The sequence below is a fragment of the Mustelus asterias genome, chromosome 1 (assembly GCF_964213995.1).
Source record: "Mustelus asterias chromosome 1, sMusAst1.hap1.1, whole genome shotgun sequence".
Lineage (NCBI taxonomy): Eukaryota > Metazoa > Chordata > Chondrichthyes > Carcharhiniformes > Triakidae > Mustelus > Mustelus asterias.
Genome location: NC_135801.1, coordinates 184836840 through 184863470, shown reverse-complemented (window position 1 = coordinate 184863470; position 26631 = coordinate 184836840). Strand labels below are relative to the sequence as shown.

The following is a 26631-nucleotide window of genomic DNA, read 5'->3' as shown; positions in this document are numbered from 1 at the left end:
CAGTCTGCAACCGAGTGCTCTGAAAGCAAGACCTGTTTTACTCATGCTCCCGCTTTCCGTTATTACTGTTATTACTGTCCTCTGAGTTACTGTTCCTGTTAAACTTCGTTACTTATATAAAGTTCCTTTTTAACAACGCATTCAACTACCTTATTTGTGATCTCAAGTTACCACACCTTTTTGGCAAGAAGGAGAAAATGGCAAGAAAGGAATACAAACGCCGGAATTCTACCACCAATTCTATGGAATCGGAGCGGGCGAGGGGCGGACAATGGAAATGTCCGCTGACCTCGGGCGGGAATTTCCGGTCTCGTTCGAGTGAGGCCGTAAAACCCCACCCAAGGTCTTTTGATGTTCAGCTGAGCAACATGAGATCACGTACAGTGAGTAGCTAGCCTGTATCATGAATTTATTCAAGGGAATTTCAAGTTAACAGCACCATGAGTATGTTCAGTGCTCAGTGTTCCGATGAGTTCAATGAAAGAAGTGGGGACTGGTCTGAATGTACAGAGAGGTTGCATGATTTCTTTAACACTATATTCTGCACCTTCTCCTTTCCTTCTCCCCTATGTACTCTATAAACGGCATGCTTTGTCTGTATAGCACAGAAGAAACAAAACTTTTCACTGTATCCCAATATATCTTAATAAATCAAATCAAATCAAATCAAATCAAATGGAATGGAAGATAAGGTGAAGTTCTCCTGCATGTGTGCGGGATGAAGACTTGTAAGTTGATGAGGAATCTGGTCATGCCACGGAAGACAGGAGATATTTAATTTGCAGATTTAGTTGCTCTGATCCAGAATTACCCTAACCCAAAGCCCTTGGTGATTGTGCAAAGATTCAAATTTCATAACCATGTTTGAAAACAAGGTCAATCAGTAGCAAACTTTGTGGCAGAATCACGCCAGCTTTCAGAGCACTGTGATTTTGGAGCAGTCGTAGAAGATATGCTCAGAGATCGGCTGGTCTGCGGAATTAACGAGGACAGCATTCATCATTCGGTTGGATGAAGCCACACGAGGGACATTTAGCAAAGAAATGCGGAGGCGCAAAAAGCAAGGTGGAGGCTGAGCAAGAAAATTTAAACTCGAGGAAGCCTCAAGCAGCTATACACCATGTGGAAAGTTCGGAGCAGGCAGAGGAGCATACTTACAACATGTTTAATGTTAATGGGGCACAAGTGCAGCCTGTTTATGCAACAGTGGCAATGGATGGGAAGCAAATGAAGATGGAAGTGGACACAGAAGCCTCCGCATCCTTTATTAATGAGGAGACCTGCAAGCTGATATGGGACTCTAACCGAGCGCTAGCCCTTACTCCGGCACACATATCTACAGTGTTGGCTCCACTGTACCTACAGTGCACAGAAGAAGGCGTTCAAAGATGTGAAAGCGCTGCTGCAATCAGCTAATCTACTCGTCCATTTTGATCCTGATAGGGAATTTATCCTTTCATGAGAAGCCTCACCCTATGGTGTGGGGACAGTACTTTCCCATTTAATGGAGGACTAGTCCAAGACACCTACTGGTTTTGCATCTAGGATGCTGACAAAGGCTGAAAAGGGACATTCATAGTTGGACAAAGAGGGTCTCGCTATTGTTTCTGTGGTGAAAAGATTCCATCGGTACCTCTACGGGTACTGGGAAATTCTGGGCCGCTCATCTTTGCTCAGGGCAATCTCTTTAAATACTAACACACCTTCTTTACTGAAAATCACTCTCTCAATGATGTATCGGCTGCAAGGACTTATTCTTGTCTTTAGGGACATTCCTTTTTTAGGACAAGACACCTTCTCATCATGGTATGCATGACGTCATATGGGATAAGTCTGCTGGAGAATAGGCCATTCAAGGACAAATAGGACATGCAATTGTCAGATGGATAGGAGGGGCTGTAGGAGTGAGGTTGGAGGGTAAGTGGCAAAAGAAGGTTGCTAAGAGCACAGAATTGTTACAGCACAGAAGGAGGCCATTCAGCCCATTGTTCCTGCATCAGCTCTGTGTAAATCTCATGTCAGGCAGTGTTGACGTGTCGCACATTTCGTAAAGATTTGCAATGCTCTTCCATTCATCCACTTCCTCTTCAAGGACACATTTTCTTGCATGTACAGCTCAATGAACTCTTTATTTTTGGTTGCCTTGGAGGAAGAGGCCAGCCACTGCCAAGGATTCCGAGGGCACTTCCATATCAAAAGCTGTGCCATGTTCTTGCCAACTCTATCCTGGTACCTGAGCTGTGAGGCACCGCAGATAACGCTTACAAGGTGTTATAGACATCTGTCATCTGAAAAATGTCACAACACCAGGTTAAAGTCCAACAGGTTTCTTTGAAATCACGAGCTTTCGGAGCGCTGCTCCTTCATCAAGTGACTCACTTATGATTCCAAATAAACCTGTTGGTCTTTAACCTGGTGTTTTGAGACTTCTTACTGTGCCCATCCCAGTCCAACGCCGGCATCTCCACATCTGGAAAATCATTGAGCTCTTGTGAGAGCAAGAAGCCAGGAATGGAAACGGGTTACCGAAAGGAGTTAAAAGCCTTGAAGGCAATAGAGTTCCCCTGTGAATTAAGTACAGCACAGTTCCCAAACGGGTGTGAAAATGTTTCAGTGCAGTTCCCACACTTACAGGTGGACAGCACAAACAAGCTGATCAAGGGACGGGGGATGAGAACTCTGACAACTACAAGCCAGAACAGCAGGTATGGATGTTTGGATGGTGTAACTATATCGGCATACTGTGCGAGTAATTAATTATTATCATTGGACAATCAGAAAGAGAGACTATAACTGGTGAACTATATTCACCTAACATAAAGGGCGGCACGGTAGCACAGCGGTTAGCACTGCTGCTTCACAGCTCCAGGGGACCTGGGTTCGATTCCCGGCTTGGGTCACTGTCTGTGTGGAGTTTGCACATTCTCCTCGTGTCTGCGTGGGTTTCCTCCGGGTGCTCCGGTTTCCTCCCACAGTCCAAAGATGTGCGGGTTAGGTTGATTGGCCGTGCTAAAATTGCCCCTTAGTGTCCTGAGATGCGTAGGTTAGAGGGATTAGTGGGTAAAATATGTAGGGATATGGGGGTAGGGCCTGGGTGGGATTGTGGTCGGTGCAGACGCGATGGGCCGAATGGCCTCTTTCTGTACTGTCGGCATTCTATCTTCTATCTAAATGAAGTAATCAAAACTATTAGTTGTAATTGGATATCAAAGACTTCAGAATAGGTTAATACTTGCGATTGGTATACGTAAATCATTTGTAAGATAAGCAAAGATATAATTGTGTGTGCCATGTACCACTCTGTAAGCCACCTGGTGTGAGGCAGACTTCCTTGCTATAGCGTGAATGAAGATTGATTTAAAACTCCAAATGCTTTGCCTGGTTTGTCGAGGGTGGCGAGGTGCGATTTTGCTGGATGGCGACGAAATTCCGTATCAGTTTCTACTCAGAGGAGCGGAGAGAAAGAGTTATTCTTGGTTGATATATTTCAAAGTCCCAGGTCTCAGGAGTTCAATTTGCAAATGAAGAATGCTTCAAGATTATTGATTGCGAGAGAGGATAGAGGAAGTGAAGACTGTCTCTACGCACATGATTAAGCTAATGGAAACATTCGCCACCCATATCTGGAACATTTGGAACAAGAGGTTTCTCTGTACCTGCAAGGGTACCCTGGTGGCAGTCCAGGAAATGACTGCAGCATCAAGATACCAGGAGGAACTTCTAAGAATATGTGCATCCCCTGGAGTGGCAGCTACCAAAGCTTGAATTAGATGCTTTATAGCGCACACGTTCACAGGGCTCCCAAGACTTCACAAGGACTATTTGGTCTGTATCATCTTTGCGCATTTTCCCAGCTCCAAAGAGAAGCAACGGTGTCTCTGAAGAGTGGTGGTGAGCCACGCTCTTAAATTCACTCCCTATACCTTCATAAGGGAGAGTTTCAGACAAGAGTCAAGCACCCCTGTCTACTGTAAAGACCAGAAAACACCTTCCTGAGAGCTATCTCAGGTCTGTGGGTTTCAAGGGGAGACCCACGCCGGGCAGCCACAGTTCAACCATGACACTTAGTGATCATCTCTTAGAAGTAGAAGATTACAAGCGAGAGCAAGTTAGCTGAAGGTTAGTCATATTGTTAAAAAGTAGTTGTAGAAAGAATATATTTTGTTGCCATTTCTTGTTGAATGTCATTTCAAATAAAGACATTTTGGACACAGTTAAGAATTCATTTTCATATCTAAATGTGGACTTATGGAAAGAGCCAGCAGAGGTACAACTGGCCGAATGGCCCCCTTCTGTGTTGAATCTTTCAGACAGTGGAGTCCGGAGAATCCACAGGGAACAGATTCCCAGCGACTCTGATAGGCCCGCTCAAGTCAACATTGATTGATGGTAGGTAGGACTTCCGTCTGCACATGGGAGGAAATCCCGCCTTGGAGTGCTGATGGCCAATCAGATTGGTCAACAGCTCTCCAGCCCATCCAAGCACAGCAGTGCAGTGGCTGGAAAATGAACTGCAATACCTGGTACTAAGCACAGGGGACCGGTGTGAGGTAAGTGGTAGGGGTCCCAGGGAGAGAAGGGTAGGGGATGCCCTAGGGGTGGGAGAGTGAGGGGGGTTCAGCATGAGATCATGGATAGTGCAATTTTCTGTTTCCCACTCCGAGATATCGTGAGAATTGAGGCAGGGCCGGAAAAGGGCCTTAGGTGGCCATTGAGTGGCTGCTTAAGGGCCTTGATAGAGAGAAGGGCGGACTTCCACCCTGCCCACCCCATCATAAAATCACACTATGACACAGTGGTTAGCACCGCTGTCCTCACAGCGCCAGGGACCCAGGTTCGATTCCCGGCTTGGGTGACTGTCTGTGTGGAGTCTGCACGTTCTCCCCGTGTTTGCATGGGTTTCCTCCGGGTGCTCCAGTTTCCTCCCACAGTCCTGGGAGGAAATGCACCTAACGCGCTGGTTAGGTGCATTGGCCGTGCTAAATTCTCCCTCAGTGTACTCAAACAGGCGCCTGAGTGCTGCGACCAGGGGGATATTCACAGTAACTTCATTGCAGTGTTAATGTAAGCCTACTTGTGACACTAATAAATAAACTTAAAACTTTAAATCGCATCTAAACTGGGAGGGCAGGATCCCAGAGGGAATCTTGTCCATACAATTTCAAGTTCCCCCCTTGCCTCAATACCCACTAACGGAGTGTAGAATTCAGGCCAATGATTCTGTAAGTGGCGAGCCATGACCATTTAACACTATTTGAACGTGGTAAAATGGACTTGTAGTGCACCTTAAAGGGCATTGACATTTTGATGAATAAACTAAACCTTTAATGTTCTCTTAGTGGACATAAGGTGGTATCTTAAGAGTGCATTTTTCTGTTTGCTACCGTATGTGTCCCATTACCTGCTCCAAAACAGATAAACCCAGAACCTGATCTCAATTCAACATCCCCCGCTGAACAATGTGCTGGTGTAGAGAACAGGAGCTGCATTTTAGAAATATGTTTATGTAGGGATGGGAGTCGGGCAGCACTGCGGTTTTGCACCACCGGCTATCGTACCAATTGGGCACCATGATCTGGAGTCTGTACCAGTTTGGAAGAGGCCAGGTTGGGATCAGAGCAGCTGTGTGTAAGCAGCGGATAGCGAATTGAGTGAAAGTAGGGTCAATAATGGGGCCTTATTTCCAACGCTGAGTACGATTTCTGGTCAGGATTGCAGGCAATAGACATCGGCCTGGACCATGGCCGTGCAACCGTGACGGTCTCAGTTTGGAAATGCTGTTGGGAGGAGGGAGGGGGCTGGGGGTGGTGGTGTTGAAGTCCACCTGCCATGGCTGTCGGGCCACATGCCACGGCTGCTAGCAGACCCATGGATCATGGTGAGGGAGCTGTGGCATTACTAAATAGGCTGACCTTTGCTTCCAAGGGTGAGGCAGCCATGTTGAGGCAGCATCTCTCTCTGTCTCTATCTCTCTCCATCATGAATCCCACCTTGGCCTGGTGGTGCGGCCAGTTTTTTAGCCCTCCCATTGGTGCTCCAGCTGCATGAGCCCACCTGATGCCATCCTTAACTGGATGGTGAGCTTACTCCTTGCCCAACCTAATGCCGACTTCAGGTTAGCAAACCCAGGCTGAAGATGCAGCCCCAGCAATTCAGTAAGGAGATATTTGCCTGAGCCTGGAGTGATGCAGAGTGAGTGGCACAACACTGCTGCTGGCATTCCCCACACCAAAACTGCCTAAACAGACCCAATCAAACACTCAAGACTGTGTCCACGGGCACTGGAGAACCCCTCTATTTAATAAATAGGAGACTCACCTGCTGTTATTGAGGCCAGTCTGGCGTAGTCATATCCCCTCTTGCTGGGCTCATAGGGTGAGCTATCGTCCATTTCCTCACCTGCAAACCAAAGAATATATAACATTATGTTCATGTCTGCCTATTTCACATCCTTTTTAACCAGCTCACTATAATAGGATGAAATGTAGGGCTGAATTTTACTCTGCCGGTGGGTTTGTAGGCCATGAAATGAGTGCAGGAATGAGATAGAGAATCTGGTGAACTGGTGCAGCAACAATAATCTCTCCCTCAATGTCAACAAAACGAAGGAGATTGTCATCGACTTCAGGAAGCGTAAAGGAGAACATGCCCCTGTCTACATCAACGGGATGAAGTAGAAAGGGTCGAGAGCTTCATGTTTTTAGGTGTCCAGACCACCAACAACCTGTCCTGGTCCCCCCATGCCGACACTATAGTTAAGAAAGCTCACCAACGCCTCTACTTTCTCAGAAGATTAAGGAAATTTGGCATGTCAGCTACGACTCTCACCAACGTTTACAGATGCAACATAGAAAGCATTCTTTCTGGTTGTATCACAGCTTGGTATGACTCCTGCTCTGCCCAAGACCACAAGGGACTACAGCTAGGAGGGGACATGAGAAGTCCTTGGCGGGTCGGATCAAGGAAAACCCCAAGGCTTTTTACTCTTATGTGAGGAATAAAAGAATGACCAGGGTGAGGTTAGGGCCGGTCAAGGACAGTGGTGGGAACTTGTGTATGGAATCAGTAGAGATAGGCGAGGTGATGAATGAATACTTTTCTTCAGTGTTCACCAAGGAGAGGGGCCATGTTTTTCAGGAAGAGAAGGTGTTACAGGCTAATAGGCTGGAGGAAATAGATGTTCGGAGGGAGGATGTATTGGCAGTTTTGAATAAACTGAAGGTCGATAAGTCCCCTGGGCCTGATGAAATGTATCCTAGGATTCTTTGGGAGGCGAGGGATGAGATTGCAGAGCCTTTGGCTTTGATCTTTGGGTCCTCGCTGTCCACGGGGATGGTGCCAGAGGACTGGAGAGTGGCAAATGTTGTTCCTCTGTTTAAGAAAGGGAATAGAAATGACCTTGGTAATTATAGACCGGTTAGTCTGACTTCGGTGGTTGGTAAATTGATGGAAAAGGTCCTTAGGGATGGGATTTACGACCATTTAGAAAGATGCGGATTAATCCGGGATAGTCAGCACGGATTTGTGAAGGGCAAATCGTGCCTCACAAATTTGATAGAATTTTTTGAGGAGGTAACTAGGTGTGTTGATGAAGGTAGGGCGGTTGATGTCATATACATGGATTTTAGTAAGGCGTTTGATAAGGTCCCCCATGGTCGGCTTATGATGAAAGTAAGGAGGTGTGGGATAGAGGGAAAGTTGGCCGATTGGATAGGTAACTGGCTGTCTGATCGAAGACAGAGGGTGGTGGTGGATGGAAAATTTTCGGACTGGAGGCAGGTTGCTAGCGGAGTGCCGCAGGGATCGGTGCTTGGTCCTCTGCTCTTTGTGATTGTTATTAATGACTTAGAGGAGGGGGCTGAAGGGTGGATCAGTAAATTTGCTGATGACACCAAGATTGGTGGAGTAGTGGATGAGGTGGAGGGGTGTTGTAGGCTGCAAAGAGACATAGATAGGATGCAAAGCTGGGCTGAAAAATGGCAAATGGAGTTTAACCCTGATAAATGTGAGGTGATTCATTTTGGTAGGACTAATTTAAATGAGGATTACAGGGTCAAAGGTAGGGTTCTGAAGACTGTGGAGGAACAGAGAGATCTTGGGGTCCATATCCACAGATCTCTAAAGGTTGCCACTCAAGTGGATAGAGCTGTGAAGAAGGCATATAGTGTGTTAGCTTTTATTAACAGGGGGTTGGAGTTTAAGAGCCGTGGGGTTATGCTGCAACTGTACAGGACCTTGGTGAGACCGCATTTGGAATATTGCGTGCAGTTCTGGTCACCTCACTATAAGAAGGATGTGGAAGCGCTGGAAAGAGTGCAGAGGAGATTTACCAGGATGCTGCCTGGTTTGGAGTGTCGGTCTTATGAGGAAAGGTTGAGGGAGCTGGGGCTGTTCTCTCTGGAGCGGAGGAGATTGAGGGGAGACTTAATAGAGGTTTATAAAATGATGAAGGGGATAGATCGAGTGAACGTTCAAAGACTATTTCCTCGGGTGGATGGAGCTATTACGAGGGGGCATAACTATAGGGTTCATGGTGGGAGATATAGAAAGGATATCAGAGGTAGGTTCTTCACGCAGAGAGTGGTTGGGGTGTGGAATGGACTGCCTGCAGTGATAGTGGAGTCAGACACTTTAGGAACATTTAAGCGGTTATTGGATAGGCACATGGAGCACACCAGGATGGTAGGGAGTGGGATAGCTTGATCTTGGTTTCAGATGAAGGTCGGCACAACATCGTGGGCCGAAGGGCCTGTTCTGTGCTGTACTGTTCTATGTTCTATAAAAGGTTGTGAATGTAGCCCAATCCATCACGCAAACCAGCCTCTCATCCATTGACTCTGTCTACACTTCCCGCTGCCTCAGCAAAGCAGCCAGCATAGTTAAGGACCCCACGCATCCTGGACATTCTCTTCTCCACCTTCTTCCGTCAGGAAAAGGATACAAAAGTCTGAGGGCACGAACCAACCGACTCAAGAACAGCTTCTTCCCTGCTGCCATCAGACTTTTGAATGGACTTACCTTACATTAAGTTGATCTTTCTCTACACCCCAGCTATGACTGTAACACTACATTCTGCACTCTCTCCTTTCCTTCTCTATGAATGATATGCTTTGTCTGTATAATGCGCAAGAAATAATACTTTTCACTGCATGTTAATACATGTGACAATAATAAATCAAATCAAAGTTCCTTGGATGAGCTTCCGCTGGGTTCCTACCTGTCCCGACCTCTCTGTAATTTCTTATTGGAGCAGGCGAGGCCTCGGGCTCTCCCTTGCTCCAACTGAAGCGTTCAAGTGGCTGATCATTGCCCACTTAGGGCTGTTTCCCGCCCAGCTTCAGTTTTCAGGCTGGTGGGAGGATGCGAAGTCTGAAAATAAATTAGGTTCAGGCCTCAGGCGGGAAGAAGGGAGCACCGCCAGCAGCCCCCTTCTATCATTGGACTCCTGCAAATCCCTCCTGACTAACATCTGGGCCAAACTTGAGAGAGCTGTCCCACAGATTAGGTATAAGCCTAACATAGTCACCAAATCATACCTTACAGCCAATGTCAGAGACTCCTCCATCACCATCCAGAAAGACACATTGGAACACCATGATCTGGAAGTTCCCCTCCAACCTACTCACCATCCTGACTTGGAACTATATCGTTGTTCCTTCACTATTGCTGGGTCAAAATTCTGGAATTCCCTCCTGAACAGCACCAGGTGGGTGTACCTACACCACATGGACTGCAGCGGTTTAAGAAGGCAGCTTACCACCACCTTCACAAGGGCTATTAGGGATTGACAATAAATGCTGGCCCAAATCTCATACATGAAAAAAAACATTCCTGTTCGGATATACCGAGCAGAGGTGGTGGCACATTGGTATACAAGAGAGGGACAGAGAGGTCCTGCGTGTCCTAAATATTGATTCCTGACACCATAAAGTCATTAGGTCAAACATGGGCAAGGAAGCCTTCTACCGATTACCACCTGTGCCCCACCTCAGTTGATTAATCCGTCGTTCACCATGTTGAAAAACAATTGGAAGAAGCACTAAGAGTGGAACATTCAGTCAGAATGGTGTTAGTCAATTGTTGGGGTGCCAGATCAGGAAACCCAAGGTATATTATGACGCCAGACTAGACTGCAACAATTTTCCATTTTGGCATTAGTGTGAGGATACGATATTTCACTCCAGGTGTGATTCTACTAGCAAACTAGGAAGCTTTTAGCAAAAAAAATTTAACAGCACAGTTTAACTATAACAAATGAATTAGCTTAACCTTTAACAATTGAACAATACTTAAACATGTCAAAATACAAGTCTTAACTGCTAACCTATCGCTATGAGTTCCAATTCAAGCAATATTCCTCTTCCTCTTATATACCCCATCTAAAATTAGTTAGCCAAACATAGGCATACTTACTCTGATTTACATTACCAACCCTGTAGCTCTGAGAGAGGTCTTTTCAGAGAGAGAGAGAGAGACACTATTTTCTTCTGGCAGTTCAGGCAGCTACTGCTTATATTTAAAATGAAATTGAAAGCCTTTCTTTCCTGCAAACTGAGCTCCTCCTATTAATCACATGATTCTGTCTCTGTGAATCAACCGAATCAAACCTCTACTCTGAAACCCCAGGAGGAACCCAAATAAATACAAATGCATTAGCTCTGCTTAAACAACCACTCCGTGTCTAAAGTTAATACTTATCTTGTGCTCCCAGTTATTAATTTTAAGGTTTTCTTAGACAAATCAGCACCTTGAAACACAGAGCTGAATTCAAAACATACCCTTTATAAGAAACATGACATAAATATATATCTTAAAGGCACAGTGTCATTACACAATTTAACAATGAACTGGAGGGAGAGGTACCACACAATAATCTATCCTCATTTATAGAGGACTTGAGCACTTCATGAAGAAGACAAGGCTGAAGCATTTTCAATTATCTTCAGCCACAAATGCTGAGTGAATGATCCATCTTGGCAGCATCATGAGATCCCTACCATTCTCAATGACAGTCTTCAAATAATTCAATTCACTGAAGACACTGAATACTGCAAAGGCCCTGGCAACATCTGAGTTTGTGCTCCAGAACTAGCTGTGCCCCAGCCCAGCTGTTCCAGTACAGATACAGGATGGACAACTGCCTGAAAATGTGGAAAATTGCCCAGGTAAGTCTTGTCCACATAAACAGGACAAATTCAAACTAGGCAATTACTTATTCATGAATTTCGTCTCCATCATTAGTAAAGTGATGGAAGGTGTCCCTGACAGTGCTATGAAGTGACACTCAGCAATATCCTGCTCGCTGATGCTCAGTTTGTGTTTTGCCAGGGCCATTCATCTCCAAACCTCATTACAGCCTTGGTCCAAGCATGGATAAAAGAGATGAACTCAAGGTGAAGTGAGAGTGACAGACCTTGACATCACGGCAACATTTGACCGGGTGTGGCATCAAAGAGCTCTAACAAAACTCGAGTCAATGGGAATCAGAGGGAAAGCTTTCCACTGGATCGCGTCACACCTTGCTTTATAGAGGATGGTTGTGCTTATTAGAGACCAAGTATCACAGCCCTAGAACAGCACTGCAGGAGTTTCTTAGGGAAGTGACTTTGGCCCAACCATTCAGCTGCTCCTCATTGTATTTAAAATAAAAATGAAGCTGAAACCCTTTCTTTCCTGCAAACTTAGCTCCTCCTATTAATCACATGACTTTGTCTCTGTGAATCAACCTAATCTAAACTCGACTCATTCCCTATAGTTAAGAAAGCCCACCAACGCCTCTACCTTTTCAGGAGACTAAGGAAATTTGGCATGTCCTCTACAACTCTCACCAACTCCTACAGATGTATCATAGAAAGCATTCTTTCTGGTTTTATCACAGCTTGGTCTGGCTCCTGCTCTGCCCAAGACCGCAAGAAACTAAAAAGTGTCGTGAATGTAGCCCAGTCCATCACTCAAACCAACCTCCCATCCATTGACACTGTCTACACTTCCCGCTGCCTCGGAAAAGCAGCCAGCGTAATTAAGGACCCCACGCACCCCGGACATTCTCTCTTCCACCTTCTTCCATCAGGAAAAAGATACAAAGGCCTGAGCTCATGTACCAACCGACTCAAAAACAGCTTCTTCCCTGCTGCTGTCAGACTTCTGAATGGACTTACCTCGCATTAAGTTGATCTTTCTCGACACCCTAGCTATAACTGTAACACTACATTCTGCACTCTCTCCTTTCCTTCTCTATGAATGGTATGCTTTGTCTGTATAGCGCACAAGAAACAATACTTTTCACTGTATACTAATACATGTGACAATAGTAAATCAAATCAAATCAAGTGAGGTGGTGGCTGATTGCACAATGTTCAGCTAAGCAGGCTCCAGGGGCCGAATAGCCTACTCGTGCTCCTAATTTGTATGTTTGCATATGCAGCAAGACCTGGCCAACATTGAGACTTGGTCTGGTAAGTGGCAAGTAACATTCTTGCCACACAAGTGCAACATCTGCAACAAGAGAGAATCTAACCATTGCCTCTTGACAATCAGCAGCATTCCCATCACTGAATCCCCCACCATCGACATTCTGCGGTTACCAGCAACCAGAAACTCAACTGGCTAGCCATCAAATGACTGTGGCTACGAAAGCAGGAGAACAGGCTGGGAATTCTGCAGGGAATAATTTTCCTCCTAACTCCCAGAGACTGTCCACCATCTGCAAAACACAAGTCAGGAGTGATGGAATACTCCCCACTTGCCAAGATGGGTGCAGCTTCAACAACACTCAAGAAGCTCAGCACCATTCAGGACAAAGCAGTGCTTGCTTGGCACCTGACTCACCATTTCAGAGGGCAGTTAAGAGTCAACCACATTTCTCTTGGTCGAGAGTCTCATGTAGGCCAGACCAGCTAAGGACGGCAGATTCCCTTCCCTAAAAGTGAACTTGATGGGATTTTACAGTAAACGATGATAGTTGTTATGATTAACATTACTGAGGCTTGGAATGACATCATCATTGGAGAGGAAGTCATTGGAATTTAAAGTTTATTTATAAGTGTCACAAGTAGGTTTACATTAACGCTGCAATGAAGTTACTGTGAAAATCCCCTAGTCGCCACACTCCGGCGTCTGTTCAGGTACACTGAGGGAGAAGTTAGCACAGCCAATGCACCAAACCAGCACATCTTTCAGACTGTGGGAGGAAACTGGAGCACCCGGAGGAAACCCACACAGACACGGGGAGAAAGAGCAGACAGTTACCCAAGCCGGGAATCAAACCCGTGTCCCTGGCACTGTAAGGCAGCAGTGCTAATCATTGTACCAACGTGCCGCCACATGGTTGACAAGTAGCCATCTCACCCCACTTTCCAGCTTTTGACCCGTACTCATATCACACAAAGTGTGTGGTCCAAGGGGGCGGCTCACCATCACCTTCTCAATAAATACTGACCTTATCGGCGATGCTCACATCACAAGGACAAATTTAAAAAACTATCTGAATAAGGAGAAGCATAAAAAGATATGGAGAAGGAGAAGGGAATCAGTCTGGATTCACTGGAGAACATTACAGAGAAAGAGAAACAATGAAGGGTTTTCAGAGTCATTCGAGAGGACTGATAAGAATTTCTTCGACACAGCAAGTCCTGATCTAGATCTCATTGCCCGGAAGCTGATTCATTAGCAACTTTGAAAAGCAAATTAGATAAGTGCTTGAAGGGAAAACATTGCTTAAAACAGAAGAAAGGAGAAACTAATTGAATAGCTCTTTCAAAAAGCCACGTACATTAAGCTCAGTGATTTCCTCCTTTGTGACTTCTTCGACCAGCTCCAGTTGATGGGATAGCATGTTCGGTCAAATGGGCTCTTTTTGTTCCATCCTATCTTTTAAGTTTATTTATTAGTGTCACAAGTAGGCTTACATTAACACTGCAATGAAGTTACTGTGAATATCCCCCGAGTTGCCACACCCCGGCGCCTGTTCGGGTACACTGAGGGAGAATTTAGCATGGCCTATGCACCCAACCAACATGTCTTTCGGACTGTGGGAGGAAACCGGAGCAGCTGGAGGAAACCCACGCAGACACAGGGAGAACATGCAAACTCCACACAGACAGTGACCCAAGTTGGGAATCGAACCCAGGTCTCTGGCGCCATGAGGCAGCAGTGCTAACCACTGTGCCATCGTGCCGCAGAATCCTATGCCTCTGGAGGTGGCAATATATAGGATGGGTGCACACAATTAGCCTCAGCATTGCTGAAGAACACACTGTGAAGTGTCCAGGTGACCAGCAATGGCACCTGTTGTCACTCACTGTCCAGAAATGGCTACTTTGGCAGGGAAATCATATAATTCACAAGGATCACGCTTTCTGCAAGCTAAGTACCAAACAGCACCTGTGGCATTAACTTAGGAGGCCTGAGTTTCCGCCCACCTATTGAGCTATCAGTCTCAGCTCACTGCCTCTAATTATCTGGCTCTTCGCGCCTTGCGTATCATCTCTTCCAGGAGTCTGCTTCATGAGGGGACAGGAGGAAACCAGGGAAAAGTACTGGCTTGACATCCCAATAGTAACTCGAGCTGCTGCGGATCTGTTTGCAACTACTTCCAGCCAGGATTGTCTGAAGACGACGCTTGTGGCAAATTGGCAAGCACTGCTCCCATACCAGCGCTCCCACCACCCCGGCTTCTCCTCTCTACATCGGCTTAGCACGGCCACTGAATCCTGTCGGAATTTGACTGCAGGCTGCCACTGAAAATGTGATCTAGCTGGGTCACCTTCAGTGATTTATTTTTTTAAAATTAAAACAAATCCACCTTTCTACACTGCTGGGCAGCACAATATGTTCTGCGGGTGGGGGAGTGGGGGCACGGTGGAGATTGCTCGTGGTGTCTGACTTGGAACTAGGGCAGCCCTTAGTTACATCAAACCATTAATCATGGTGAGGAACAACCCCGAGCATCTGAAAGCCGCCCAGTGCCACTGCTCCGAATGGCAACTAATTAGGCAGCTAGCCTAGTTAGACATGCGCTGCCCTGCGTCTGAACAGCAGGAGCAGACCAGCTGGGCCTCAGTGCCTGTAAGTGCCTTCCGCCCCCCAAAAAAAACCTCCCAACAACATTTCAAAGACATTTTCAGCTGAAAGCCTTTGCTCCTTAAATTATTTCCTTCCAAAGTTTGAGAAACTTAGGTAGAATGGCAAACAACAACATCACATTATGTTGCAAGAAACAATGAGAGATGTGTTGCATCCCCTTGAGTATCATCCATCCTTTGTGCTTTCTGGCCCGTTGCCCTCTGGGATGAGGAATGGTAGAATTTGAAAGCTTCCTTAATGGCCATTCCCCTCCCTCCCTCATCTCCCGCCCCTCCCCCCTCCCCCCCCCCCCCACTCCCCCGCTTTCCACTGACAGACTTTCCAGATGCTTCCTTCCGGTTTTTGTCAGTAAGGAGTAAACCAGGCAACATCACCCTCACACCACACCTGCCCCCCCCCCCCCTCGACCCAGTCCCCCCCACCCCGTCAACCCCCCTCCACTCCCTGTCTCTCCAGCCCTAATGATCTACTCCAATGAAATTGTTTCTTTCACGGGGGCCTCTCAACGGCTGCCAAGGAGATTCATGTCTTTGCTCATGTATTTTACTCAAGGTAGACTGTCAACTTAAAGAATAACATCACCCCCACTGAGATATTAAAATTAATAAGCTCCAGTTGTGCGAACGAATCCATGTAGGTCCAATTTAAGGAGTCACTCTGAAGGGGAAGGAGGGAAAGATCAGGCCAAGTACTTATGTTTTTTGAAACACTTCCCCTGACATATATTGAAAACAAATGTTGCTCCAAACTTTGCTGTTAGCCTTTTCATTAACAATATGCAGCACACCAAGGTGGCTCCTTTGTACATTTGGAGCAACACACCTTATTAGATGAACACCTGTGGAAAGATGGGGTGGTGATGGCCTCGTGGGTATTATCACTAGACTATTAATCCAGAAACTCAGCTAATGCTCTGGGAACCCGGGTTCGAATCCTGCCATGGCAGATAGTGGAATTTGAACTCAATAAAGAAAATCTGGCCATGGCATTGGTGAGGCCGAATTTGGAGTATTGTGTACAGTTTTGGTTACCTAGTTACAGGAAGGATGTAAATAAGATTGAAAGAGTGCAGAGAAGATTCACAAGGATGTTGCCGGGACTTGAGAAGCTGAGTTACAGAGAGAGATTGAATAGGTTGGGACTTTATTCCCTGGAGCGTAGAAGATTGAGGGGAGATTTGATAGAGGTGTATAAGATTTTGATGGGTATAGATAGAGTGAATGCAAGCAGGCTTTTTCCGCTGAGGCTAGGGGAGAAAAAAACCAGAGGGCATGGGTTAAGGGTGAAAGGAGAAAAGTTTAAAGGGAATATTAGGGGGGGCTTCTTCACGCAGAGAGTGGTGGGAGTGTGGAATGAGCTGCCGGATAAAGTGGTAAATGCGGGGTCACTTTTAACATTTAAGAAAAACTTGGACAGGTTCATGGATGAGAGGGGTGTGGAGGGATATGGTCCAAGTGCAGGTCAGTGGGACTAGGCATAAAATGGTTTGGCACAGACAAGAAGGGCCAAAAGGCCTGTTTCTGAGCTGTAATTTTCTATGGTTCTATGGCTGTGAAACCATTGTTGATTATCGGAAAAACCCATCTGGTTCACTAATTTCCTTTAGGGAAGGAAATCTGCCATCCTTGCCTGGTCTGGCCTACGTGTGACTCCAGAGCCACAGCAATGTGGTTGACTCTCAATGCCCTTGGGCATCTAGGTATGGCCAATAAATGCTGGCCAGCCAGCGACGCCCACATTCCATGAATGAATAAAAAAAATGCAGGGGACGGGGGGGATTCTCTGGCCTTCCCACTGACTGCACCCAACGCCACCAGGAACCCGTGGTAGGGGTGTGCCGTCAGCAGGATCAGGAGATCCCACCGGCAAGAACTGTCGGAGACTTCCGGCCAAAGTCTACATACACGATGAACACCCGAATCAATAGCACCGGGGAGGTAATTATTGGAATGGGAAAGACCACTGAGGCTAATGATTGTTGATCAGGACAAATGTGCCATCTTGATATACCTGGGGTCATTGTTGAAAATTAAGGGATCACTCATTTAGGACAGAGATGAGGAGAATTTATTTCTCTCAGAGGGTGGTGTGTCTCCCTTCCTCAAAAGGCAGTGGAAGCAGAGTCTTTGAATATTTTTGAGGCTGAGTTCAATAGATTCTTGACTAACAAGGGGGTGAAAGATTATCGGGGTTCGGCAGGAATGTGGGGTTGAAGTTACAATCAGATCAGCTATGATCTTATTAAATGGAGGAGCAAGCTCGAGGGGCTGAGTGGCCCACTCCTGCTCCTAACTCGTATGTATGTATGTTTGTATGTACCTCAAAGATCGAAGGGTTATCAGTATCCCCATTGATAGCTATTGTCAGCATGAGGACTGAGCCCAAACTGAACGCTGCCATACAGTAGTATTCGCAGTGTATGTTAGAACAATAAAGAACTAGTTTCCTGAGCTGTCTTCCCGATAATGACCATATTCATAGCCATCAGGCTTGGACTGAAATAGTCTAAATGATGGATGAAACTCACAGGGTGGGGGTGGGTGCATGGGGACTAACTGCATTAAAGAAGTTTGATGCCCTAGGAAAGAGTGAGATGGAGACTGTGTAAAGGATCGTAATTTTAACTCTGAGGATAGAAGACAGAAAGCAGCATGGCATATAGACCATTCAGCCCATTGTGCCTCTGCCAGCTCTTTGAAAGTGCCATCCATTTAGACCTGTACCTTGCTCTTTTTCCAAAGCCCTGCTTATTTTTGTTCTCAAATATATAATATTCTTTTGAAAGTTACTATCGAACCTGTTTCCATCATCCTTTCAGGCAGAGGATTCCAGATCACGACAAGTCAAGGGGCGGAATTTTCTGGCCACACTCGTCCCAAGACTGGAAAATCCTGCCCGAAGTCAACGGACCTTTGCATGGTCCAAGTCCCACTCCCTGTGATTCCTGTGCCGGGTGGGATGGGAAAATTCCACCCATGGTGTAAAGGAACAAACATCTCCTCAATCTCTTCCTGGCTCTTCGCAATCATCTTAAAATACAGGAGCTTAACAAGAAGAGAAGAGGTACATGAGCCAAAGGGGGATTGGTAACAATAGACACAAAAAGGTGGAAGAGAGAGAGAGAGAAGTAGGAGCCAGAACTAACACAGGCAACAAATACATTTCCAGGCCAGTGTTGGAGGATAAAACCTGTTAACGTGAATGTGGAAGGAAAAATAAGTGGAGGGCTTTGAAAGGGAGGAAGAAAATCTTACAGCAGTTATTGCAGACATAGGAAACTCATTTGGGCGGCACGGTGGCACAGTGGTTAGCACTGCTGCCTCACAGCGCCAGGATCTGGGTTCAATTCCGGCCTTGGGTGACTATGTGAAGTCTGCCCATTCTCCTCGTCTCTGCGTGGGTTTCATCCGGGTGCTCTGGTTTCCTCCCACACTCCAAAGATGTGCAGAGTAGATGGATTAGCCATGGTAAATGTGCAGGGTTTCGGGGTTAGAGTGGGGAGCGAGCCTAGGTAAGATGCTCTTTTGGAGAGTCAGTACAGACTTGATGGGACGAATGGCCTCTTTCTGCACAGTAGGGATTCTATGTCATTTCCAGATGAATATAAACGCAGGGAGATTGGTGAGGGCAATATTGGTGACATCCAATTGCGAGGTTATGAAAGCAATTGGGCTTTGATGATGGAACGTGAGGGATAGGGATGCAGGTGGGCAATGTTGCGGGGATAAAATAGAATGGACATGGTGACAAATTCTGGGGAGACGGTGGCATGGGGGTAATGTCACCGAACTAGTAATTCAGGGGCTCACGCTAATGCTTTGGTGACACAGGTTTAATTCTCACTACAGCATCTGGTGGAATTTGAAATCAATGAATAAAATCTGGAATTGAAAGTTAGCCTCTGTAATGGCAACCATGAGACTATCTTCGATTGCTGTACAAACCCATCCAATTCACAAATGCCAGCCTTTCCCCCGGCACTACCCAAGGGGCAAAGTGGCAATGCACAAGGGGCACCTTGGCACTGCCCAGCGGACATCGGGCAGTGCCAAGGGCGCGGGGCCTTTGGGGGCAGGGCAGGGAGGGGATCGGCGGGGGTGGGGTCCCACTGCTACTCTGAATAGGGATCCATGGCAGAGGGAGGGAAGAGGCTGATCGGGGCTGGCCATCGGTGGGCGGGGGTGCTGCAGGGTGGGGGGGTTTGTGACTGCTGGGGGAGGGGCGGTCAAGCTGGCCTGGAGACATCCAGGAAGCTAACCATTGGGGGTTGGGGGGGGGGGGGGGGGGGCGGGGTTCGGAGGGCTGGCCAACGATTGAGAGGCCAGCGGTACCGTGCACTGCGCATGCACTGATCTCTGCACTGACAGATTGGCGCATGCGCAGTGGCCTCCTCAGCGCTATGCTGCCGGCCTCTCCAGCGGGAATAGGCCTCGACCTGGAGTTTAATCGCGAATCTCGCTCAGGCAGTCTGCAGTGCTCAGAGTGTGGGAGATTCATTTTGAAAATGACAAACAGCAGGAGTTACTTCAGTTTTCACACAAATTCGGAACTTAGAATATTTTTGGGAGAATCTCGGCTGTTGTATTTGATTTCATAACACTGATTACTAATTTGCAGATAACCGTGATTGTTGTGAGTGATACAATTAATCATAGATACCCTACAGTACAGAAAGAGGCCATTCGGCCCATCAAGTCTGCACCGACCACAATCCCACCCAGACCCTACTCCCATATCCCGACATATTTTACCCACTAATCCCTCTAACCTACGCATCTCAGGACACTAAGGGCAATTTTAACATGGCCAATCAACCTAACCCGCACATCTTTGGACTGTGGGAGGAAACCGGAGCACCCGGAGGAAACCCACGCAGACACGAGGAGAATGTGCAAACTCCACACAGACAGTGACCCGAGCCGGGAATCGAACCCAGGTCCCTGGAGCTGTGAAGCAGCAGTGCTAACCACTGTGCTACCGTGCCGCCCATAATGCAGGTTCTTTGTTCCACCTGAATATTTGAAGAATGCACAACAATGTAATTTGTTGACAGTGTGACAGTGGCACAGATGTGGAGACATTGAGGCAGACAGGAGTACATAATTCCCTTTAGGACTCATGTGAAGGCATGAAAGAAGGCGCAGAAAAGATTTATGAGAATAGATCCCGAGATAAGAGACTTCAGTTGCATGGATAAATTGGAAAAGCTGTGATTTTCTTTTGAGAAGAGAAGGTTGAGAGGAGATTTGACAGAGGTGTTAAAAATTATGAGAGGTTTAGAGAGCACATTCCCACCACTTGAACCAGAGGACACTGGTCAAAGGTGATTTGCAAAAGGAGCTAAAGTGTCATGAGAGAAGGCTTTTTTATGCAGTAATTGAGGGAGGGCGAACAGCCAGAGATCATGATCCACATTGGGACCAATGACATGAGTAGGGAGAAGGGATGTTCCAGAGGGGTCAAGGATGGAATCTCTCTGGCTAGAGGTACGGAATGAAAAAGGTGCAATAGATTGATTAACCGAGGTTATTCATAAAGGCCTGGTCTGAGGTGTGGTGATCCTTAGGTTAAATCACCATCAGTCAGTTCTCCCCCTCAAAGGGGAGAACAGCCTATGGTCATCTAGGACTATGGCAACTTTATCTATTATTTATATGCTTATAGAAGACTGTGAGATTCTCTTTGACGTTAGCTGCCAGTATCTTTTCATGCTTTCTCCTTACTTTTCTTATTAGTTTCTTCACTTCCCCTCTGGTCCTTCCATAACGCATTGATCGGTGTCGTATATAGACCACCACCTAGTGGGATGTACAGAAACAAATTTGCAAAGAAATTTCAGAGAGCTGCAAGAATTATAGAGTAATTATAATGAAGGACCTCAATTATCCAACTTTAGGAATAGTGCAAAGGGACAAGGTGGGTGAAAGTTCCCGGAAAATATTCAGGATAATTTTCTGTAACCGTATGTTTCTGGCCTAATGAGAGGACAGACACTGTTGGACCTGGTTCTGGGGAATGAGATGGCCCAAGTGAATCAAACATCAGTGGGAGAGCATTTAAGGGACAGTGAGCTTGTATATAAGGTTTAGGCTGGTCATGGAAAAGAATAGAACTCTTACAGTGCAGAAGGTGGCCATTTGGCCTATCGGATCTGCACTGACCCACCTTTTTATCGTAAACCAGGTTCCATCCCTTTACTCTTCTAATCTTCACATCTTGGGACACTCAGGGACAATTTAGCATGGCCAATCCACCGAACATGCACATCTTTGGACTGTGGGAGGAACCGAAGCACCCAGAGGAAACCCACGTTGACATGGGGAGAACATGCAAACGCCACACAAACAATGATTCAAATCTGAAACTGAACCCAGGTCCCTGGTGCTGTGAGGCAGCAGTGCTAACCACCGTGCCACCCATAAGGACAAGGAATAATCCAGAGCCGGAATAATTAATTGGGGAAAAAACAAATTCAATGGGATGGGAACACATCTGAGTCAAGTGAGTTCAAATCAAATGTTGGCAGAAAATGATGGCTGAACAATAAGGTCAACTTCAAAGAACAAGTATTGCAGACAATGTCAAGATATATTCCCTTCAAGGGCAAGGGAAGGTAGGACAAATAAATACAGAGCACCCTGGATGATGAGAGAGACAGAAGAGAAGGTGAAAAGAAAAAAGTACATGTATGACAGATGTCAGGTAGAAAATATAATGGACAATCAGGCTGAATATGGAAGAACGAGAGGGGAAGTGAAGAAAAGCAAGGAGAGAGCATGAAAAGAGACTGACAGCTAACATACAAAGGATCGTGAACGAAGCCCAGTCCATCACGCAAAACAGTCTCCCATCCATTGACTCTGTCCACACTTCTTGCTGCCTTGGAAAAGCAACCAGCATAATTAAGGACCCCATGCATTCCGGACATACTCTCTTCTACCTTCTTCCATTGGAGAAAAGATACAAAATCTGAGGACATGTACCTACTGACTCGAAAACAGCTTATTCCCTGCTGCCATCAGACTTTTAAATGGACCTACCTTGCATTAAGTTGATCTTTCTCTACACCCTAGCTATGACTGTGACACTACATTCGGCACTCTCTCCTTTCTTCTCTATGAACGCTATGCTTTGTCTGTATAGCGCGCAAGAAACAATATTTTTCACCTTATACTATACATCTGACAATAATAAATCAAATTAAATAAAAAGCCAATCTCACGGTCTTCTATAAGCATATTAATAATAGGTAAAGTCGCCATAGGGAATTGCGTGTATTATCTCCAAATTTGCAAACGATACAACATTGGTTGGGAGGGTGAGCTGTGAGGAGGATGCAGAGGTGCTTCAGCTTGATTTATACAGGCTGAGTGTGTGGGCATCTGCATGGCAGATGCAGTATAATGTGGATAAATGTGAGGTTATCCACTCAGGTAGCAATAACAAGGAAGACAGATTATTAGGTGTAAATTGAGAGAGATGGATACTCAGCGAGACCTTAGTGTCCTTGTGCATCAGTCGCTGAAAAATAAGTGCGCAGGTACACCAGGCAGTAAACAGGCAAACGGTATGTTGGTCTTCATAGTGAGAGGATTTGAATATAGGAATAGGGATGTTTTGCTGCAATTGTACAGGGTGTTGGTGAGGCCACATCTGGAGTATTGTGTGCAGTTTTGGTGTCCTTATCTGAGGAAGGATGTCCTTGGTATAGAGGGAGGACAGCAAAAGTTTACCAGGCTGATTCCTCGGATGGCCGGTCTGTCACGTGGGGAGAGACGGTTAGTCGATTAGGGTTATATTAGCTGAAGTTTAGAAGAGTGAGAGGGAATCTCATAGAAACTTATAAAATTTTAACAGGGTTAGACAGGTAGATTCAGAATGTTGCCAATGGTGGGGGGAGTTCAGAACTAGGGATCATAGTTTGAGGATAACAGGTAAACCTTTTAGGACTGAGGTGAGGAGAAATTTCTTCACCCAGAGGGTGGTGAATGTGTGGAATTCACTACCACAGAATGTAGTTGAGGCCAATCGTCTGATTTCAAAAAGAAATTAGATATAGCTCTTGGGGCTAAAGGGATCAAGGGAAATGGGGGGGGGGAAGGGGGATCAGGGTATTGAATTCGATGATCAGCTATGATCAAAATGAATGGCAGCGCAGGCTCGAAGGGCCGAATGGCCTACTCCTGCTCCTAGTTTCTATGTTTCTGTTTCGATGTTAGTCCCAGATGACCATAGACTGCTCTCCCTTTTGACAGTGATTTTACCTGAGGATCACCACGCCTCAGGTCAGGGGCAAGGTTGAGAAGGTAACTGTACCACTTGAGGAATTTACAATTGCGAGGGAGGAAATGTTCGAACGGCTTTCTTTACTAAAATTCATAAAATTTATAGAAGACCGAGGGTTGCAGTGGAAGGGTGTGTTTCTGAATGGAGGGCTGTGACAAGTGGTGTTCCTCAGGGATCAGTGATGGGACCTTTGCTGTTTGTAATATATATAAATGATTTGGAGAAAAATGTAACTGGTTTGATTAGTAAGTTTGTGGAAACTTACAAAGGTTGGTGGAATTGCAGATAGCGATGAGGACCATCAGAGGATACAGCAGGATATAGATTGGTTGGAGACTTGGGCAGAGAGATAGCAGATGGAGTTTATTCCGGACAAATGTGAGGTAATGCATTTTGGAAGGTCTAATACAGATAAGAAATATACAGTAAATGGCAGAACCCTTAAGAGCATTGATTGGCAGAGGGATCTGGGTGTACAGGTACACAGGTCACTGAAAGTGACAATGCAGTTGGAGAAGGTAGTCAAGAAGGCATACAGCACGCTTGCCTTCATCGGTTGGGGCATTGAGTTTATAAATTGGCAAGCCATGATGCAGCTTTATAGAACCTTAGTTCGGTCACACTTGGAATATAATGTTCAGTTCTGGTCGTCACACTACCAGAAGGATGTGATTAGGTGGATTGGCCATGCTAAATTGCCCCTTGGTGTCAGGGGGACTAGCTAGGGTAAATGCATGGAGTTATGGGGATAGGGACTGGGTGGGATTGTGGTCGGTGCAGACTCGATGGGACGAATGGTCTCCTTCTGCACTGCAGGATTCTATGATTCTATGTAGAGGCTTTGGAGATGGTACAGAAAAGATTTACCAGGATGTTGCCTGGTATGGAGGGCATTAGCTATGAGGGTTGGTTGGAGAAAAGATCAGCCATGATATTACTGAAAGGCGGAGCAGGCTCGAGGGGCCAGATGGCCTACTCCTGCTCCTAGTTCTTATGTTCTTATGAAATTTGGCTTGTCCTCACTGGAACGATGGAGACTGAGGGGTGACCTGATAGAAGTCTACAAGATTATGAGGGGCATGGACAGAGTGGATAGTCAGAAGCTTTTTCCCAGGGTGGAAGAGTCAATTACTGGGGAGCATAGGCTTAAGCAAGGGGCAAAGTTTAAAGAAGATGTACGAGGCAAGTTTTTTTACACAGAGGGTGGTGGGTGCCTGGAACTCGCTGCCGGGGGGGGGGGGGGGGGGGGGGGGGGTAATGGAAGCAGATACCATGGTGACTTTTAAGGGGCGTCTTGACAAATACATGAATAGGATGGGAATAGAGGGATACTGTTCCCGGAAGCGTAAGGGGTTTTAGTTCAGTTGGGCAGCGTGGTCGGTGCAGGCTTGGAGGGCCAAAAGGCCTGTTCCTGTGTTGTAATTTTCTTTGTACTGGGACTGGATGAGATGCACCCAATGGTACTGAGGGAACTGAGAGTGGAAATTGCAGAGGGACGAGTGATAATCTTCCAGTCTTCCTTAGACACAGGGGTGAGGCCAGAGGGCTGGAGAGCTGTGAATGTTGCACCCTTGTTTAAAAAATACAAGCTAGTCAGTTTCACTTCAGTGGTGGGAAACTTCTGGAAACTATGGCCAGAATTTTATGCACTCCCTTGGCAGATTCTAACTTGTAAAAATTACATGGACGTGATTCCCTCTGGGATCATGCCCGCTCTCGCCAAACACATTTTTACAGTAGGGCTGTCAGGGCCTCAGACCACAAGCCTGCCCATGCCCCTATTAAGGCCCTTAAGTGATGATTTAATGGCCATCTTTTTCACATAGCCTCAATTTATAGGCTGGCTAGTGTTGGTGGGGTCAGGGTGCCGGATGGAAAAAGATAATAATTGCGATCTTGGGTGGGAAGTTGGGGAGGAGACCTCAATCCCAAGGTCTCTCCAGATTTGGGATGCCCTCCCCTCAGGTACATGGGTGCTCAGGCACTCATTCCCTGACCCCTCCCTCCTAGCTGACACTGAAATCGTCCCCCCTCTTGACCTCCCCAGAGCATCGCCTACCCTCCTGTCCCTTGGACCCCTGGGACTTGCCTGAGGTGTGGTCCTGGGCCTCAGGCTCAGGCACGTCACTGCAGTACCTCTTTTGGCCACTGTAGTGCTGTCACTGGAGGGACTGAAGAGGTGTCTGCTGATTTGATTGGTACAAGGTGGGACTTCTGTCCAAGGGAAGACGGAAGTCCTGCCTGCTGCCAATCAATGCTCAGTTGAGTGTGAAATGGCAGCGGGCCACTCAAATTCAGCGGGGATGTGTTCCTCGCCTACTCTCAGGATGTTGGGTGCCATGAAAATTATAGGCCTGAAAATTCAGGCCTATAGTTGAGGAGAAATTTCTTCACCCAGAGGGTGGTGAATGTGTGGAATTCACTACCACAGGACGTAGTTGAGGCCAAAACATTGTCTGATTTCAAGAAGAAATTAGATATAGCTCTTGGGGCTAAAGGGTTAAAGGGAAATGGGAGGAAGGGGGGATCAGGATATTGAATTTGATGATGAGCCCTGATCAAAATGAATGGCGGAGCAGGCTCGAAGGGCCGAATGGCCTCCTCCTGCTTCTAGTTTCAATGTAGGACAAAATCAATAGTCATTTCAACAAGTGTAGGATAATTAAGGAAAGCCAGAATGGACTCAATAAAAGAAAACCACGTTTAACTAACTTGCTGAAGGTTTTTGAGGAGGTAACAGAGAAGGTTGATAAGGGCAACACTGTTGATGTGGTATATATAGATTTTCAAAAGACATTTCGTACAGAACCGCACAACAGACTTGTGAGCAAAATTTTAGCTCAAGGAATAAAAGGAAAAGAAGCCACTTCAATAAGAAACTGTCTGAGTGACAGGAAACAAAGAGTAATGATTAATGGATGTTTTTATTTAATTGGAGGAAGGTTTGTAGTGGAGTTCCCCAGGGGTCAGTGTAGGGACCCTTACTCTTCCTGATATATCAGTGACCTAGACTGGGTGTTCAGGGTATGATTTCAAAGTTTGCAGATGATACGAAGATAGGGAACGTTGTCAGCTGTGAGGAGGATAACCCTAGGCTGGCATGTTATGGCCATTCACGCCGGCGGGATTTTCCCATCCCGCTGCAGTGAATGGGCGCTAAATTCTCCGACCACCCTGCAGCAGGAGTGTGGTATGAACAGGTGAGATCACGCCCTTAAACTTCAAAAGGACATAGATGTGTTGGTGGATTGGGGTAGATGA

At 46.3% G+C, this 26631-nt stretch overlaps 1 protein-coding gene across 1 annotated transcript in view; it reads right to left on the bottom strand.

Moving 5' to 3' along the window:
* gfra4a (GDNF family receptor alpha 4a) overlaps nucleotides 1-26631 on the bottom strand; it is a gene marked incomplete at its 5' end in the record, with an annotated part of 117919 nt that overhangs the window by 67004 nt on the left and 24284 nt on the right. Inside the window, one exon of the mRNA XM_078230560.1 lies at nucleotides 6319-6399. Coding sequence (XP_078086686.1) covers nucleotides 6319-6399 — 81 coding nt within the window. The remainder of the gene's footprint in view (nucleotides 1-6318; nucleotides 6400-26631) is intronic.